Source organism: Cheilinus undulatus, linkage group 8 (assembly GCF_018320785.1).
Source record: "Cheilinus undulatus linkage group 8, ASM1832078v1, whole genome shotgun sequence".
NCBI classification, from domain to species: domain Eukaryota; kingdom Metazoa; phylum Chordata; class Actinopteri; order Labriformes; family Labridae; genus Cheilinus; species Cheilinus undulatus.
In genome coordinates, this window is record NC_054872.1 from 6843509 (window position 1) to 6862198 (window position 18690).

The following is an 18690-nucleotide window of genomic DNA, read 5'->3' on the forward strand; positions in this document are numbered from 1 at the left end:
AGGGAAAAAAAAAAAAAAAAGTATATCTGTTATTTGCAAAATGCAAAAATTCAAGATGGCGGCGTCCGTGGAGGGGACCCTCCCCATGTATGAATAGATTGCTTATTCTGAGTTAATATAAAAATAAAACACATTTTTTTCAGGTGGATAAACACTAATTAGGGTAGACCTACCTATAGACATCATGTTTGATTTAACCAAGTTTGTTTGTTTTACTAAATGCTACTAGGCTAAATATTACACCGCGTTCCACATTATTATGCAAATGATATTTTTCTCTGATTTTCCTAAATATTAATGCAAATGACAGAATATTTTTCAAGTCATCAGCCATTAGAGCATAATTCAAATGTTTTTGAACAAACCTCATAATGACAAAAATTATCTTTAAAAAAAAAATAAAAACCTCAAAATGCACTGTTCCACATTATTAAGCACAACAGCTTTTTAAAACATTTTAAAGGTTGTAAAGAACTGAAAATGGTCATTTGTAGAAATTGTAGCATTAGGAGGTCATATTTACTGAAATCAAAGCTATTTCAATCAAAAACATCTTAACAGGACAAGTTCCATGTTAACACAGGAGCCCTTCTTTAATATCACCTTCACTATTCTTGCATCCATTGAACTTGTGAGTTTTTGGAGAGTTTCTGCTAGAATTTTTTTTTTTTTCGCAGGTTGTCAGAATATCCTCCCAGAGCTGCTGTTTTGATGTGAACTGCCTCCCACCCTCATAGATCTTTAGCTTGAGGATGCTCCAAAGGTTCTCAGTAGGGTTGAGGTCAGGGGAGGATGGGGCCACACCATGAGTTTCTCTCCTTTTATGCCCATAGCAGCCAATGACACAGAGGTATTCTTTGCAGCATGAGATGGAGCATTGTCATGCATGTAGATAATTTTGCTACAGAAGGCACGATTTTCTTTTTGTACCATGGAAGAAAGTGGTCAGTCAGAAACTCTATATACTTTGTCGAGGTCATTTTCACACCTTCAGGGACCCTAAAGGGGCCTATCAGCTCTCTCCTCATGATTCCGGCCCAAACATGACTCCGCCCCCTCCTTGTTGACGTCCCAGCCTCACTGGGACATGGTGGCCATCCACCAACCATCCACTACTCCTCCATCTGGACCATCCAGAGTTGCACGGCACTCCTCAGTCAACAAGACTGTTTGAAAATGAGTCTTCGTGTATTTCTGGGCCCACTGCAACCATTTCTGCTTGTGAGCATTGGTTAGGGGTGGCTGAATAGTAGGTTTATGCATGACAGCAAGCCTCTGGAGGATCCTACACCTTGAGGTTGGTGGGACTCCAGAGGCACCAGCAGCTTCAAATACTTGTTTGCTGCTTTGTAATGGCATTTTAGCATCTGTTCTCTTAATCTGATGTATTTGTCCGTCAGAAACCTTCCTCATTATGTCTTTATCTGCACAAACCCGTCTGTGCTCTGAATCAGACACAAATTTCTTCACAGTACGATGATCATGCTTAATTTTTCCTGAAATATCTAATGTTTTCATTCCTTGTCCACGGCATTACACTATTTGACACTTTTCAGCAGCAGAGAGATCCTTTTTCTTTCCCATATTGCTGAAACCTGTGGCCTGCTTAATAATGTGGAACATGTGGAAAAGTGCATTTTGAGGTTTTTATTTTATTTTATTTTTGGCCTTTTTGCCTTTATTTGATAGGACAGTGGATAGAGTTGGAAACAGGGGAGAGAGCGGGGAGAGACATGCAGGAAATAGTGCGATGGGCTGGATTTGAACCCGGGTCGCCTGCGTATATGGCATGCGCCTTAACCACTCGACTACCGCCGCGCCTGAGGTTTTTATTTAAAAAAAAATAGTAGTTATCATTATGAAGTTTGTTCAAAAACATTTGAATTATACTCTAACTGTTGATGACTTGAAAAATATTATGACATTGATATTAAGAAAATCACAGAAAAAAAAACGTCGTTTGCATAATAATGTGGAACGCAGTGTACACACTGCACCTTTAACCTTATTACCATTCACATTCTCCACTGACACTACTTTAGTCCGACATATGTGTCAGTTTAGTATGAAACTTATCAAAGTTGATTGTCGTTTTCACATTCCAGCCTTCCCTCTTGCTGCTAAACCAGATTTCAGATATTTAAAACTTCACTCACACAAAGCTCCTGCTTCAGGTGTCATTTGTAACAACACAGCATCCTGACCTTTATTTTAAAAGACAGGAAATCGCCAGTATGGGCTGCACCATAGAGGCACGGTATGACGCATATTTAAGTTGATAAAATAGGCCTATCTGTAAAAATAAAGTTAGAAGTGAATGAAAGAGCTGCACGTTTTATGTCTAAAATATATAAAAGTATCTCAATACCGCATTGGAAAAAATATTTTAAAGGAAGTTTCCTTTGTTTCAAATTTCTGGCACAGCAACAGAGAGCCACTTGGGAGGGAGAAAAGAGCTGCATGTGGCTTGAGAGCTGCAGGTTCCTGACCTGCTATGCCTAGTCTGGGTATAGGCAATAAATATTTACAATAGTAACCCTATAGGGCAAAAAATAAATAAATAAATACATAAATAAATAAATAAATCCCCCTTGTGCAACATGTGGGAAAATGGCTGACATTTAGTGAAAAACAGGAAAAAACTGCTTTCTGAAATTTGAAGCAATGACTCCAGAATGAAAGCCTAATAACTTAAAATGCATGTTTTTTACTGTGATAGCTGGAGGATCAAAATTATGGTTTTAATGGGTTTTAATGGAGCTTTTTTGGTCACCAACAGCCTGAGTGTGTACAAAAGTTGACAGGGATTATTGGTGAGCCCTTACAGGTTCTGATACTAGAATAAAAAAGTCTATTGAAAATAAAATTGTACCCTCCAAAATGAATGTTGTTAGCATTAACAGTCAAAATAAGAATAAATAAATAAATAAATGTAAAATCAATGTAAATGCAAGTCACTCATTGTAATGTAGAATAAAATAGAATAAACTGAAGAAAACTGTGACGTACCTTGAACCTCGTACCTCCCTCACCTGATCTAAGCTTGTGTTTTACATAATACGAAATATTATGAAATATCACGAGTTTTAATGTCCAGCTCCAACATTTAGTCTTGGTTTAGTCTCTGACAAAAACTCAGCTTACTTTCATTAAAGTGTTAGTATCAAACATCTATTCTTAGCTAGTCTTAGTCTCTTCATCTTCATGATAAAAAAGCTGACACACATTTGTGGTCATATTTTAGTTAATGATATTACCACTGATTTAAATTGCACAGGGCATGCCATATTTAAGACAGCTTCAATTCATCAACAGCTCCTCAGTTCTCCTCATATAAAGGCCTGTTTTTGGACAGGAAGACATGGTTGTGGTGTTAGTATGAATGTGAACAGGGTTTGTGGTTTCTGTAAAACCCTAGAGAGAGTGGTGTTGTGATCAGATGGTGCATCAGTAGCTGCAGCCATGAAGCTTTTTGTAGAGGTCACACATATGTCCCGTCTCTGAGGGGAGTTGAATTAACCCGACACCACAGCGAGCTTGGAGGGAGCAGGACTGATAAAAACATGATCTAGACCGTCTCAGTCCCTCAGGAGAGGGCCAGTGAAGAAATGTGTGTTTTTAGACTCACATAAACACTGCTGACACAGCGCAATGAAGGGCCCAGGCTGGGAGGGTGGTATGGAGGTGAAAAAGCACATTGTCAGATACTATCACTCTCCCCAAAGGAGCACCGTCAAGCCCCTCAGCACCTGCCTGAGCGCTGACTATGACACTCATCCATGATGCTCTGACTAAAGTGCCGGCCAGACAGGCCTGTCTGAACACCAATCCTCCGCCTGGCTCATCTCCACAGCGGCGCTGAAATGAAGCTGTCATTCGTGCCGCTGCTCTTTCACTGTGTCACTCTGCAGGAAGAGATTGATGCTCTTCCTCCTCTCGCTCCTATTCAGCGCGGCTCCTGCGGTGGGATTAGCTGATTTGAAGCGTTGATGAAGTTCAGACAGCTCCAACTGGGCAAGGAGATACATCTTCATTATGCTGCAAAAGGCTGCTCAAACATTATCATTAGTCTTTAAAGCTCTGGATGGCAAACTGAGGATCAGAGCTGGACTGGCACGTATAGAGGCTTGTCCTTTTTAAGAACAGGCTGCTGCATCATGTGTCAGGCCTCTGTCTCTGCTCACTCTGCCATGTGATTTTAAGATGGGTGACAAAGTTTACAGAATATCCTAAAAGTCTGCCATTAATGGATTTCACAAAAACATACAGGTATGTAAATTTCACACTGTGACTAGTGGACATACAAAATAGGATTCTGTTTTCCTCATTCCTCTAACAAGACAACATCAACACAAATTTAATTATGCCTGTATTACTCTAGCTACTGGTAAAAAAAAGCCATTAGGTCTTGTCTGGACTTTTTGTCTTAAAAAGCTTGTAAAACATCAACCCTGTGGCGCACAATCAACCTCTAAACATCCTTTTTTCAGGACAGCCTGGGCTTTACGAATATATCTACTATAGAAATGTAACTTGATTTTTTTTTTTTAAAGTTATAGGACTCTAAATACAAAAGAAAAAAAAAACAAATCAGAACTTGAAACTCAGAGTTTTCCATTTATAACACACAGAAAACATTAGTGACTAAGAAAAGATTACCCTGTGGTTATTTAATATGTTTGTAAAAATGTGTGATGATAGTATTTTACCATCTGGTTGATCTGCAGAAATCCAAGGTCCTAACTGAAAGGAGTAGGGTTTAGCTTTTATTTATCACTAACTGAATGCTTGTGGTAGCAGCGACTGTAAAAGCCCAGCTTCATTTTGTGGCTTGATTAATGTAGCACTACAGCTCTAAACATTTCTATAAATGGCTAAGACTTGCACTGCTTGTGATCTCAAATGCATAAGAGTGCAACGTATAAAGTGTTGTTACGAAATAGATAATGTATAATTTTGTACAGTCATGGACAAAAGTATTGGCACCCCCTGTGATCTTTCCAGAAAAATACACCATTTCTCCCAGAAATTGTTGCAATTACAAATGTTTTTGGTTCACACATGTTTATTTCCGTTATGTGCACTGGAACAACACAAAAAATCAGAAGAATAAAGCCAAAAATTACCTAATTTTACACAAAACTTAAAAAATGGGCTGGAGAAAATTATTGGCACCCTCAACTTAATATTTGGTTGCACAATGTTGGGAAAAAATAACTGAAATCAATCGCTTCCTACAACCATCAACAAGCTTCTTACACCTCTCAACTGGAATTTTGGACCACTCTTATTTTGAAAACTGCTCCAGTTCTCTGAAGGGTGCTTCTTGCAACAGCAGTTTTGAGATCTCTCCATAGGTGTTCAATGTGATTTAGATCCGGACTCATTGCTGGCCACTTCAGAACTCTCCAGCCCTTGTCTCCAACCATTTCTTGGTGCTTTCTGAGGTATGTTTGGGGTCATTGTCCTGCTGGAACACCCATGACCTCAGACGTAGACCCAGACTTCTGACACTAGGCCCTACAATGCAGCCCAAAATCTTTTGATAGTCTCCAGACTTCATGATTCCTTGCAGACAGTCAAGGCACCAGGTGCCAGAGGCAGCAAAACAAGCCCAAAACATCTTTGAACCTCCACCATGTTTGTCTGTAGGTACTGTGTTCTTTTCTTTGTAGGCCTCATTCTGTTTTCTGTAAACAGTAGAATGATGTTCTTTTCCAAAAAGCTCTACCTTAGTCTCATCTGTCCTCAAAATGTTCTCCCAGAAGGATTGAGGCTTACTCAGGTACATTTTTGCAAACTCCAGTCTGGCTTTTTTATGTCTCTTTGTCAGCAGTGGGGGTCTCCTTGGTCTCCTGCCATAGCGCTTCATCTCATTCAGGTTACGACGTATGGTCCGAGCTGACACTTTTGCACCCTGAGTCTGCAGGACAGCCTGAATTTGTGTGGAAGCTGACTGAGGATGTTTATCCACCATTCCAACTGTCATGCATTGCCTTCTTTTGTCAGTGTTTCCTCTTTCATCCACGTCCAGGGAGATTAGCCACAGTGCCATGAGGTATAAACTTCTTGATTATATTACACACAGTGGACAAAGGACTTTCGAGATCTCTGAAGATGTTCTTGAAAAATTGAGATTGTTCATATTTTCCACAATTTTGATTCTTAAGTCCTCAGATGATTCTGGGCTCCTCTTTCTCTTCTCCATGCTTGGTGTGACACACACAGGCACACAACACAAAGGTTGAGTCAACTTTTAGACATTCTAACTGGCTTCAGGTGTGATTTCTAGATTGCCAGCACCTGTTACTGCCACAGGTGAGTTTAAATGAGCATTACATGTTTGAAATAAAATGATTTACCCACAGTTTTAAAAGGGTGCCAATAATTTTGTCCGGCCCATTTCTGAGTTTTGTGTAAAATTGTGCCAATGTTTTTGTTCTAAATGCACATAAATTAAATAAACACGTGTATACCAAAAACATTAGTAATTGCAACAATTTCTGAGAGACATGGTCTATTTTTTGGAAAAATTCCAGGGGTGCCAATACTTTCATTCATGACTGTATAATGAGGGAGAAAAGCTGTTAAAAGTGGCATTAAATGCAGAGAGCAATCAAGGATGTTTTGCATGCAGCTTGCAGTATTAGCCAAAATGGCCGCAGGAGTCTTCTGTGCTGTTTCTGCTGTTGGACACCAATTCTCAGACTCCTAGATCAAAAATGTTGATAATTTATCTGATGGGAAATGGGAAAAAATATGATTAGAAATGAAATGTTCCTAGTATGAGAGAATGATGCAAGAGAAAGATGTGTCCCTCCATGTGGGCTTCAAATGTTAAGAGTGGGAGCATTATGATTCAATCCACAAGTTACCAAGGTAAAGGAACAAACAAGTCTATATAAGCACCTTAGTAATTGGGTAGCATTCAATATCCTGCAGCAGCATGGGGAGCACTGTGACAAAATACTAATAAGCTTTGGAAAGTGTGAGTCTGTCAGAGTTTCTAGTTACTAACTTGGCATGTGCTAGCCTCCTGGGAGGCAATTTTGGAAGAAAACAAATGAGTGGTGTGTTTTTTCTCTTTTTTATTCAGGAGTGTTTGAGATTCAGGTGTTTTCCACCTCAGATACCTGACTGATTTAAAGGTAAACGGCCTGGGCTTTTTATTTGTTGCATTTCTAGGACTGAAGAAGAGCCTTATGCAGACTTACACTTATTTCAAACAAGTTGCAATCAGCTAAGTAAGCGTAGCCCTGGGAGGATATTGGTAAACAAGCTTATAATCACAAGGTTGGTGGATTGGATTTCGTTTGCTGGCTGGGAATACATGAGTGGGGAAAGTGAACCATGAGTGGCAATTTTTTGGCTGCCGGGGCATGCATGTGGGAAATGTATCTGCAGAGGGACAACATTTTATGGCTAATGCAACGCAGAAATTTGATTATTAACAGCAAGAAAAATCACGTTTTTTGGGTAGCAAGCCAAATCGCACGCCTCTGTGGGATCTGACTGTTATTTAAGGACACTGCAGAGGAGTTAGGAGTCAGAGTCAGAGTTTTCGAATAAATAAATTAAAAGACTGGCATCAACAAGTGTTCCTACATCATCTAATACTTTATGACTTCTTCACTCTCCTCCTTTTCCACTCAGTCCAAGGGTGCCTGATGAATATATTCCATGTAAAACAGCAGAAATAAAGTGTCATAGAGTGTCACGAAGGGATTAGATGTTGGTTCAAATGATAAACAGTTTTAAACAGACTGCTTGAACAAAAGGGAAGAAATATACATTGCAGTCCATCTTCATGCTCAGTTACATTTTGTCTGGGTTGTTTTATGGGTTTCACTGAAACTTGGAATAAAAAACTAAATGAAAACTATTTTAAACTTTTATCTTGTCATTTAGATAAAGAGTCCACTCAAAAATAGAATGATCTTTTTTAATCCTGTGATCACATCCTGCTTCTCCAAATATGATCACAACCTACTCAGAATATCCGAGATGGAAACAGCCAAAATGGCAAAACTCAGAATGGAGATGGCTGACATTTTGAGAGGAAGTTTACAATCTCCCTTTGGATCCAGGATGAACAACAAGCCAGACGTAGGATGGCTACATCCTGGACTATTTTTAGTTTTAAATTAATTTTACAAACATGGGAGACTATAAATTCTGAAGCAGTTTTAGCCTAAACAGCAAAACCTGTGGAGTTATTTTTTCCAGAGTTAAAAAATTTGACATAAAAAATGTCAAATTTACTCTTTTTGACTGTATTTATTTCCAGCCACAGTCAGAGTTGGAGAAAAAACACAGATGAAATTCTGCTAGAGTAAAACTTTATCCACACCCACTTGACTTTCACCTCAGCTGTCATCTCTCAGGGAAGGTCACGGCTGAAGCCAATGCTTGGCAATCAAGTTCTCCTCACCCGGTGATGAACTTCTAGCCACCTGTGTACTACAGCTTCTAGTTAGAGAACCTGGCTCCTCTGCAACCTTTGAATCTAGTGATTTTTCAGTGAGTTTTTTTGCCTTGTCTAATTCCATTTTTTTCCCTCATCTCTCTGCCAGTAATTCTGCCAACCAGCCAGTACATTCTAACCTTGCAAAGCAGATGGGGTCTCCCATTTCCGTGTTTCTCACTGGCGAATCCATCTTGCAAAATTCCAATCTGAACCATCTGGGCCCGGTTAGAAAGTAACAGGACCAATCAGCATTGAGGGGCAGTACTTTCAGGCACAACGGAATCATGATGTACCGTAATTTCCGGACTATAAAGTGCACCTGAATATAAGCCGCACCAGCTAAATTTAGGGAAAAAAAACAAATGTGTACATATACAAGCCGCACTGGACTATAAGCCGCAGGTGGAACGGTGGCACGGTGGAAACATCTCGGCCGTCTGCTCTCTGTGTGTTCAGCCAATCTTCAAGAAAGTCTTCAAGTTGGGGCCATCTGCTTTTATTACCTCTGAAAGCTTTTTGTCTTTTTGCATTGAGCCAGTTCTTCACGCTAGTGTCTCCAACGTCTCACCATTGATTCACTGATGCCAAGGGTACGTGCAGCAGCTCTATTTCCTTCTTTGACAGCCAGATCGACTGCCTTTAACTTAAAAGCTGCATCATATGCATTTCTTTGTTTGTTTTCCATAATGAGGGTTTGTGCATGAAAACTTCCTTTGTGCAAACCGTCTCGCTCTCGTAATGTCTGTCTCGCTCTCGTAATGTCTGTCTTGCTCTTGTTCTGTCTCTTGTACTGCATTTGGTTCCACTTTTGCTTTCGTTGTTCGCACGAACTGGCTGTCTCACTCTTTTCAGGCCTCCAGCATTTCCTGCTGGAGCCCGCCTCTTAAAGGTGGGGGACGTGGACCGGCCACAGAGCCCATAGAGTTTAAAGGTGGGGGACCGTAACCTGTAAAATCCATAGATTTAGAAGGTCCCCTAGTGGCCGTAGGCTGTAACTAATCTATGTAAAAATCCATAGATTAGCCGCATCGTTGTATAGGCCGCAGGGTTCAAAGCATGGGAAAAAAGTAGCGACTTATAGTCCGGAAATTACAGTAAGCAAGGAACAACAAGAAGCCGGTGCAATTATGGCGGAAGAGATTAGCGTAGAAGCTGTTAAAGCGCCAATTTTATCAGAACTTGATGACATTTCTTCAGTAAAAGAAGAACAAAGAACAGCAGTGAGTTGTTTTCTTTTCAAAAACAACAAAAGTTGTGTAATGACATGTCTAAAGTCGCCAGGGTTCACGTTATGCAGTTCTCCATTGAGATTCCTTGATAGCGACTACGTCATGTGTTTTGTTGCTCTGATTGGCCCACAAAGATGTGACAAACAGAACAGTCATCCATCACCCTCCGAGTTTTTTTAAAGGCTCTGCCCTTTCCCAAGCGCTGTCTGTAAGTGGTTTACCAGATGGATGTGTAAAATACATCCATCTGGCGTGCCAGGTTACGAATGTCAAGTCTTTCACAAGGATTTTTTGGGGGGTGAAATCAGGCACAACCGTTCCTTGGGGGTGAACTGATTAGATTTTGGAGGTCAAAGCTTATTGCAACCTTACATATTGTTAAGATGCAGTACCTTCTACCATACTGTAGATTCTTATGTGGTTTTCACATCTAATCGCCCAGAGGACTCTGTCCAACTGGGGGCTGACATTGCAACATTGTCTCACTTTCATGTAACCTGACATGCCAGGTAGATTTGTTTCACACATCCATCTGGGAAAGGTTCAATAGGAAATGTTTGAGAAAAGGTAGAGGCTTTGAAAAAAACTCGGAGTGTGATTGGGTGAACGTTCTGTCTGTCACATCTCTACGGGCCAATCAGAGCAACGAAACATAGTGACTATAGACATGTAAGTACTCGACCTTTGTCATTTTTGAAAAGAAAACAACTCACTGCTGTTCTTTGTTCTTTTTTTAATGAAGAAATGTTGTCAGCTTCTGATAAAACTGGCGCTTTAGCAGCATCCACACTAATCTCTTCCTCCATAACTGCACCAGCTCTTGCTGCTGCTTGTTTACGTCACGACTCTGCTGGGCCTGAAAGTACTGCCCCTCATTGCTGATTTGTCCAGTCACTTTCTAACCAGGCCCAAACGGTTCAGATGGGAGCTTTACAAGATGGATTCGCCAGTGAAAAACAGGCGTATCCATCTGCCTTGCAAGGTTAACTTTATGTGCTTTGGTTTGCATTCACATTGCACTTGGTTAAACGAACTAAACTGTCAATTATAACCATTGCTCATCTGTGACACTGTTATCCAAAACAAAGAAAGAAGGAGATGAAGAAAAGAAGGAGATGAAAACAAAAACGACTCATCTATTTGCCAGAACAGAAACTAGAAATCCAACCCCATCCCAGTTTAGCAACACCAACATTTATTCTGTATGAGCAGTGAGCTGACCAGCCTTTCATTACAGAATGATTAAATCATTACCGAAGAAGAATAATGATGCCAAAATGAGATGGACAGACTCCGACAAGTTGCTGTGACTACACAGATGCCAAGCAGGGTATCCACATGTATTTGAATGTATTAAATCACATATAGTGTCATGTCTGTACATGTGCATATGGATTAATCACAGGCCCAATGTGCCACAACTTGAGACTAAAAAAGGGGAGGGCAATGTCAAGTTCAACACATGTAGACCTACACCATTGTCTCTTAGAAGCTAAGGTCAATAGCATGTCTTTTGTCCAGGCCTTTTCAGCCCTGGTGTTACACCTGGACACCATCTGTGGTTTTCACGCATGTGGGACATCCACAGCACAACCAGGGGTTGTGGCAACGCTACATCCCTCCCAATAGTTCCCTCAGGCAGTCTTACTCAGCATTACACACCTTACTTCAGCCTCAGTTTTGGCCCAAACATGCCTTAAAGTTCTGCACAGTTCTGTATTTATCCATAATTTATTAGCCTTTAAACCACTTCCTGCCTTTGTCTCTCAAGTTTGCTGCTTTGCTTTCACACCTCAAACTACCCCACCAGGGTTCCCTGAAGAGAACTAAGACCTCAATTTTTCAGCAGACCAGAGTTCACTTGTTTGGTCCCTGTCAGAGTTTGAATGAGCTTCCACACCACTCAAGACAAACTGGACTATCCAGGGAGAAAGAGCAGAGTTCAATCCCAGCTTTTTCATTCAGGGATATAGGAGATAAGTTGAAATCTTGATAAAATGACCAAAATGTGCTTGTTATCAACGGAAACACTAAAAAAAAATGTAAAGGTGTCTGTACTTTATAGTCTCTCTGCTGCATTTTCTTCCTGGTCCCCCTTACAACCTACAGAAAACAGCTTTGCAGCCCACTTTTGAGTCCGAACCCATGAACCACTGTTAGAAAGCATTTCAGATCATAGATACAAAGGCTGCTTAATGTGGAAAAATAGAAGAAATGTAACACAGCTTTGGGTGCATTTGGAAAACAGTGGGGAAAACTCGTAATGATGAAAGAGACACCAGGCACTCTAAGCATGAATAATTCACAAATGAGGAAAGAAATCTTTTAAAAACCTCTATTAAAATAGACAGTTTATTTTAAAAAATAGATGTTTGACAATTGTCTTTAAAAGTCTTAATCAGGGCTTAGAAACAAACAGAAAAAAAAAAAAACCCTGGTAGGCTCTGATGAAAACCCTGTTGGGTTTTTTAATGATTCGGCCTTTTTGATAGATCCTCTTAAAATATTCCTTTCCTCATTTTTACATGTTGCATGCTTGGAGTGCCTAGTTTCTCCCTTTTAGTGCACATATTCCAGACTGTGTTCTTACTTCAATCTGCAGCAGGGCCTCCTCTCTTTGGCGGAGCACCTCCACATCCTCCTCACTGATCTCAGACAAGAAAGCCTCAGCTCCTCCCTCTGAGCCCAGCGCCTCTCCAAACAGTGGACCCTCCTCAATCTGCTCTGTGGACGGGGTCTGAGGACTCTGTGGGAGCATAAGGGCATAAAATCATCAGATAAAGTAAGACTAGTTATTCAGTTTAAAACCCCCTTCCCAAACAAGTTGGGATGCTGTGTAAGATGTAAATAAAACTAGAATGCAATGATTGTCAAATCTCATAAACCCATATATTATTCAAACCACAACATATCAGATGTTGAAACTGAGACATTTTATCATTTTATGAAAAATATTAGCTCTTTGAATTTGATGGCAGCAACACATCTCCAAAAAGGTAGGGGCAGGGCAAAAAAAGGCTGGAAAAGTAAGTGGTACTAATGAACAGCAGCTGGAGGAGCGTTTGCAACTAACTTGGTCAGTCGACAACATGTCAGTAACATGAAAGGAGCATTTAAGAGAGGCAGAGTCTCTCAGAAGTAAAGATGGGCAGAGGTTCACTAATCTGCAAAGAGCAGCATCTAATTATTGTGAAATGGATGAAATTTAGTCATTGTGCTAATTCCAGCATATTTATATTGATGTGTATTGCAGATATGTTGATTATAGTGCACTTTTAATGAATAAATTACTGAAGAACGGTCTCAGAATTAAAGGCTTTTCATATTCAACCATCTACAGTGCATACAGTCATTAAGAGATTCAAAAATCTCTGTGCAAAGGGGCAAGGCCAAAGGTCAGTATTGGATGCTTGTGACCTTTTGGCCCTCAGGGGCCACTGCATTAAAAACAAGCCTGACTCTTTACTGGAAGTAACTCCATGGGCTCAGGAACACTTCTATAAATCACTGTTTTTCAACACAGCTGGCTGGGCCGTCCACAAACACACAAAAGTTTAAGCTGTATCATGTAAAGAAGAAGTCATCCAACAATGCCGCCAAAGCTCATTTAGAATGAACAGAGGTAAAATGGAAAACTGTTCTGTGGTCAGATAGAGGTTTTAGAGCAACATATGCTCCCGTCTAGTAAACGTCACTTTCCGGGGAGGCCTTGCATATTTCAGCAAGACAATGCTAAACCACATACCCCATCTATCACAACAGCATGGCTTCACAACAGAAGAGTCTGGGTCTTGAGCTGGCCTGCACTGAAAAAAGTAAAACATTGGTTGAACTTAAAAAAAAAGAAGTAATCAGTCACATGAAACATTTTGAACTGAATCAATTCATTTTTTTTTTTAATTAGGTAAATGTAATTTTTTAAGTTCATAGAAACTATGTTTAAACGTTTAGCAAACCCAATTATTTTAGATTGTACTAAACTGAAAATAAAAATTTATCTTAATCAACAGATATAAATATTCCACTCATTTGAACTTAAAATGTTTAAGTTCATACAACCATTTATATAGGTTGGTGGGGGCTTGAGCCTATCCCAGCCAATTTAGAGTAACCATTTAACCTAATGAGCATTCTTTTTTTGGAGGTGGGAGGAGGCCAGAGTACCCAGAGAGAACATGCTAACTCTGCACAGAAAGGCCCAGACCGGGTGGCGAACCAGCAACCTTCTTGCTGTGAGGCAACAGCGCTAACCACTGCACCTCCATGCCTCCCACAAGTCTTGAAAGTCAACTCAACACATTTTTCCTGAAAACTCCAGCTACATTGACCCGATGGGAGAGCAGAAATGTATTAAAGGGGACATATTTTGCCCTTTAAGACAAGTTTATATTGGTCTCAGAGGTCCCCAAAACATGCCTGTGAAGTTTATTGCTGAAAAAACAGTAATGCAGGAAATGGATGTCGCTCTCCTGATGTTTCAGGCACTTCTATCCAAGGTTTAGGGAATTCAAACCATCTCCCAGTCAAAAGTCACAGGGTAACCCACTGAGCAAAACTGGAAGCAGAAAGGTCAGCACTCAAAATATCCTTTTTAACGTTTATTCAGGCATAACAAGCCACAACTGACGCATTTCAACACGTAGGTCAACGCTGGATGCCTGTGCTGGAGTGTAGAGGGAGAGCCACTCAGAAAGTGACGGCTGCTGTTGCATCAAGTGTATTTTGAATCTACTCGGGACCTACGGGATGTTACGAATGCGCATGCGCACAACAGGCTTAATGCAATAAAAAATACATTGATCCAATTTAATTTGGTGTCCAGCTGCCAGTTTAAATAAAAAATATAGGTTCAACCATTGAGATAATTTTGAAGATTTAGATTTATGAACAAATCAATAATTTTAGGCTGTTATAAAAAATCACATTAATCCTACAACAGCATTGTTTTATGTTTTTTCAGTGTGCCTGCAGTCCAGACCTTTGACCAATAAAAAACATTTGGAGCATCATGAGAGGAAAAATCCAGAGAAGAAAAACAAGGACTGTTAAGCAACTACAATCCTACATCAGACAGGAATGGGACAACATTCCTCTGGTCTCCTCACTTCCCAGACCTTTACAGACTGCTGTTAAAACAAGAGGAAATGCTACATAGTGGTGAACATGGACCCGTCCCTACTTTTTTGAGATATGTTGCATCGATTTATGAAATGTCTCAGTTTCAACATCTGATCTGATGTTTATGTTTCATTGTAAAAAATGAAAAATAAAGTGAGTTGATGAGATTTGAAAACAAATGCATTCTGTTTTGATTTACATTTTACAAAGCATCTCAACTTTGGATCTGTTCACAAATTCAGATGCATTTTACGAGTGCTTGCTGATCAGTCTGTTTGCCAATAGTGATGACCTGTAATTTGAAATGCCAGCAGAGTAAAACTACCTCTCTATGGCTTCTAGTTACTTCTATCACATCCTAACACTCCTGTCATCATCATCACATAACCTCAGCAATCTCAGAGCATGAACTGATGATCCAGTGATGAGTAAAACAAAAAGAATATAGTAAGTTAATCCTCTTATCACAAACACTGCTCACTGACTCATGATTCAAAGTATAATTCATCCTAGTAAGAGTAGCTTTTCCATCATTGCCCTGGGTTTGCTTTGGAAGAAAGTTCAACCACCATTAACTCAGGGCAGGTGGCTAATAACGGTGCACCTTCACAAGAGCAGCAGCTAACCTCTCCCTCTCTCTGTCGGTGTTCAAAAACTCAGAAAGTGGCAGCAGCAGCCACTCTCTGTCTGATGAGAGGAGCTGCAAGAGCCTTGTAACCATATGTGTAACTACTATAATGAGCAGGAGTCATACAAAAAAGAGCAGATTTGCAGCAAAAGCTGTGATTCTAAGGGAGAGCAATCACTGTAGTGATAGAGAAAGAAATTTAAAAAGCAGCAGTAAAGCTCTAAATGTCTAAAAAGTGGATCTGATTGTAAATGGACCAGTCTAAAAATAGCTCAGGCTCATATTTTATTGGTGGCTTAAAGCAGAATCATTTAGAAATTTGGTCTGGAGTGCTTCGACTCCTACCCCAGGCCTCTGCACTGTCAAAAGAAAGTGCTGCTCCCTCCCCTCATAGATGACATGCATTTGTTGTTAAAAAGGATGGTGGCGTCAGCAAAATCGATGTGAGGAGCCAAAGTACAACACCCACTGACAAGGAGAATGTGGAAATATGCCTCTGCTAGTGTCTACAGCCAGTTGTGGAGTATGAGTATGTGTAGTTAACAGTTATTATGATGTCTATAGCCTGTAGCTGAATTTTTACATCGAAGATGCTAATTTATTACATGCTAGCTGAGATAGGTCTGAGTTTCCAACCTTTAAAAGCTAGCTTGAACATTGATTTTTTTTTTTTTGTACCACAATCATTTAATTTATATTTAGGAAAAAATGATTGGCACGTCTCATTTGTTTGACAGATACAGTAGCTCAACAGGCAGAAGCTACGTTCCTGTCACCCAGAATGCTAGCTAGCAGCTGGCAGTCAAGCTTAGTGTTAGGTTAGTGTTAGGTTGATCAAAGTTCAGTAGAGACAGCGATTTCAAATATGGAGCCCGCCGCGGATTGGCTTCAAAAGAAGTTTGAGTCCGCCTATTGTTAGCAGACAGCTGATGTAATGTTGATACTGTACAGTGATGATTTATGACAGAGAGTCCTTGCATTGTGTTGTATTTTGAAAGAACCGGATACTCTATGCTTTCGACTTCCTGTTTGGAGCTTTCTGATCAGTGAGATCTGATGCAGTTTGGCAGCAGCTGGCGTGGAAATAGACCTGCAGCGTATCCACAGTGATTCAGGGACGCACCAGTGCCACACTGGAGCACAGAGAGTGGAACTGCTCTGATTGACTAGGGAGGGAGTTATTGGCTACGCGGTACAATTTGCTGGCAGATTGCAGCACAATGACTGTATGTGGAAATTGCAGGTGAGGTAACCAGTTTGCAAACATCCTGCTGCAGCATATAGGTCATTTCCACTAAGTGGTCCAGCTCAGGTCAGTGCGGTACGGCACGCATTTTTTTGCATTTCCATAGAGCAAAAGTTGGAAAGGGTCCCAAACAACCAACGTGTACCGTCCCACTTTCCGGCACCCTTCCGTAGGGGTGCCAATTTTACCTAACCGTACCAACAAGGTGGAGCTACACACACAACAATAAGGGCTGCACTGATGTCACGTCAGCGCGCAACTCAGCTGCTCATCTCATGCTTCAAACACGGAAGTCTGCGCTGTGAGAAGCGGGCGAAAACGAGAGAAAAATTGACTAATATCTGCCTAAATGAGATATATTTGGATATGACAGAGATCCAAACTGTTTCCTAGTCTATGGATATTGGTATCTGGCCACAAATCAAGTTTCAAGTTTATCTGGACCTGATTTTAAGAACACAAAGCAGAGCCCAAAGGCTCACATCAGCCTGATCCATCCGCGATGGATGAGAAACTAAATTAATGCTTACGTTTTGTGAATACGAAGCCTTACAACAGGTTATTCTCATCTGTAACTAGTTATTAATCTACTTACGTTAGTACTCAGTGAAAACATCGCTCTGTGGTTGTTGAACGGGCTCATAAAACTTCAGGCTGCGGACTATTTTAAAACGACATCAGCACACCCAGGATTTCTGACCTAATCTAGTTTGATTTTAACACCAGCTGAACTTTTACTTTATTTTTAATGTGGTGAATTCTCACAGTACAGCTCTAAACTTTCATATTTTGTCGTATAAACTGTTCTAGACTAGATATATTCACATATTAACGTAGCGTTACAAATCAAACCGTCTCTGTACACGTATTCATCAGCTGAGGATCTGTACTGACAGCGGTTAACATAATTAAAATGTAGTGATTTTTTTAAACGCACTTTCAGCTGAAATAAAGCTGTTCACTGCTTATTCCCAACTGATTTCTGTCACTCATCCTTTCTATAACTCTGCGGCCTAATCAGCAGACTCGCGCTGTCTGTGACTTCACATGCATGCTTTCACAGCCCCGCCCACCCAAGTGAGAGCACGGGTGTCTGTGGAAACGTAAATTATTTTGAGGTTTAGCGTACCAAACCATACCAAACTGAACTGAATCAAACCAGACCCCCTGATGGAAACTCAGTTATAGTGGACTTGGACTTGCGGCATACTCATTCATGAAGCTTTCATGAGTGCTTAAAAACTTGTCTAATATTCAATCTAGTCTTTCTTTAAGCTCTGTTACTCTGTTCTTCTTCCGTTTGCTTCATCAGTCACTGTCCTCTTCCATCTTTTAGCCTCAGCCATGAAATCATATGGCTCTTCCTAATGAGGAAGAAATGCCTTGAAAAGGACACTTACGCGTTCCAATGGAAGCAGTCCTTGAATGATCATGCACCCTGGAATCAACACTAGAACACATGCCCATCCTGGAATGGTCTTTTAAAGATCATTTTTCCCTCATTATGAGAAATTTATGATTGAAAAAACAACTGTTTCCTTCTCTTTGGTCCAGTTTGAAACTACGATTGAAAGGAGGAAAAAAAAATATTTTGTTGGCCAGGAGGGCCAATGTGTAGTGGCATTAAACAGGCTGCAATTGTTGGGATGGGCAAGGCAAATGTTCAGTTTTCAAGCGCACTTCTTCAGATTTATTAATAGAACAGCTCCCTCCCTGTGGGCCTCAAGAGAAGGACTTGAAGTACCTCAGGGTCTTGTTCACAAGAGAGGGGAAAGGGGCTGAAAGATTGACAGGTGGATCGGTGCAGCACCTGTGGTATTGCAGACATTGTATCGCACCGCTGCGGTGAAGAGGGAGCTGAGCTGGAAGACAAAACTCTCAGTTTAACAGTCTTCTTATCAACCCTTACGTATGGACTCTGAGTAATGACTGAAAGAATAAGATTGTGGGTTCAAGAGATCAAAATGAGATTCCTCAGGAGTGTGACTGGGCTCAGTCTTGT

General features: G+C 40.5%; 1 protein-coding gene across 1 annotated transcript in view; it reads right to left on the reverse strand.

Annotated features, from left to right (window-relative positions):
* tsnare1 (T-SNARE Domain Containing 1) overlaps positions 1–18690 on the reverse strand; it is a 302556-nt gene that overhangs the window by 118650 nt on the left and 165216 nt on the right. Inside the window, exon 8 of the mRNA XM_041794183.1 lies at positions 12287–12442. Coding sequence (XP_041650117.1) covers positions 12287–12442 — 156 coding nt within the window. The remainder of the gene's footprint in view (positions 1–12286; positions 12443–18690) is intronic.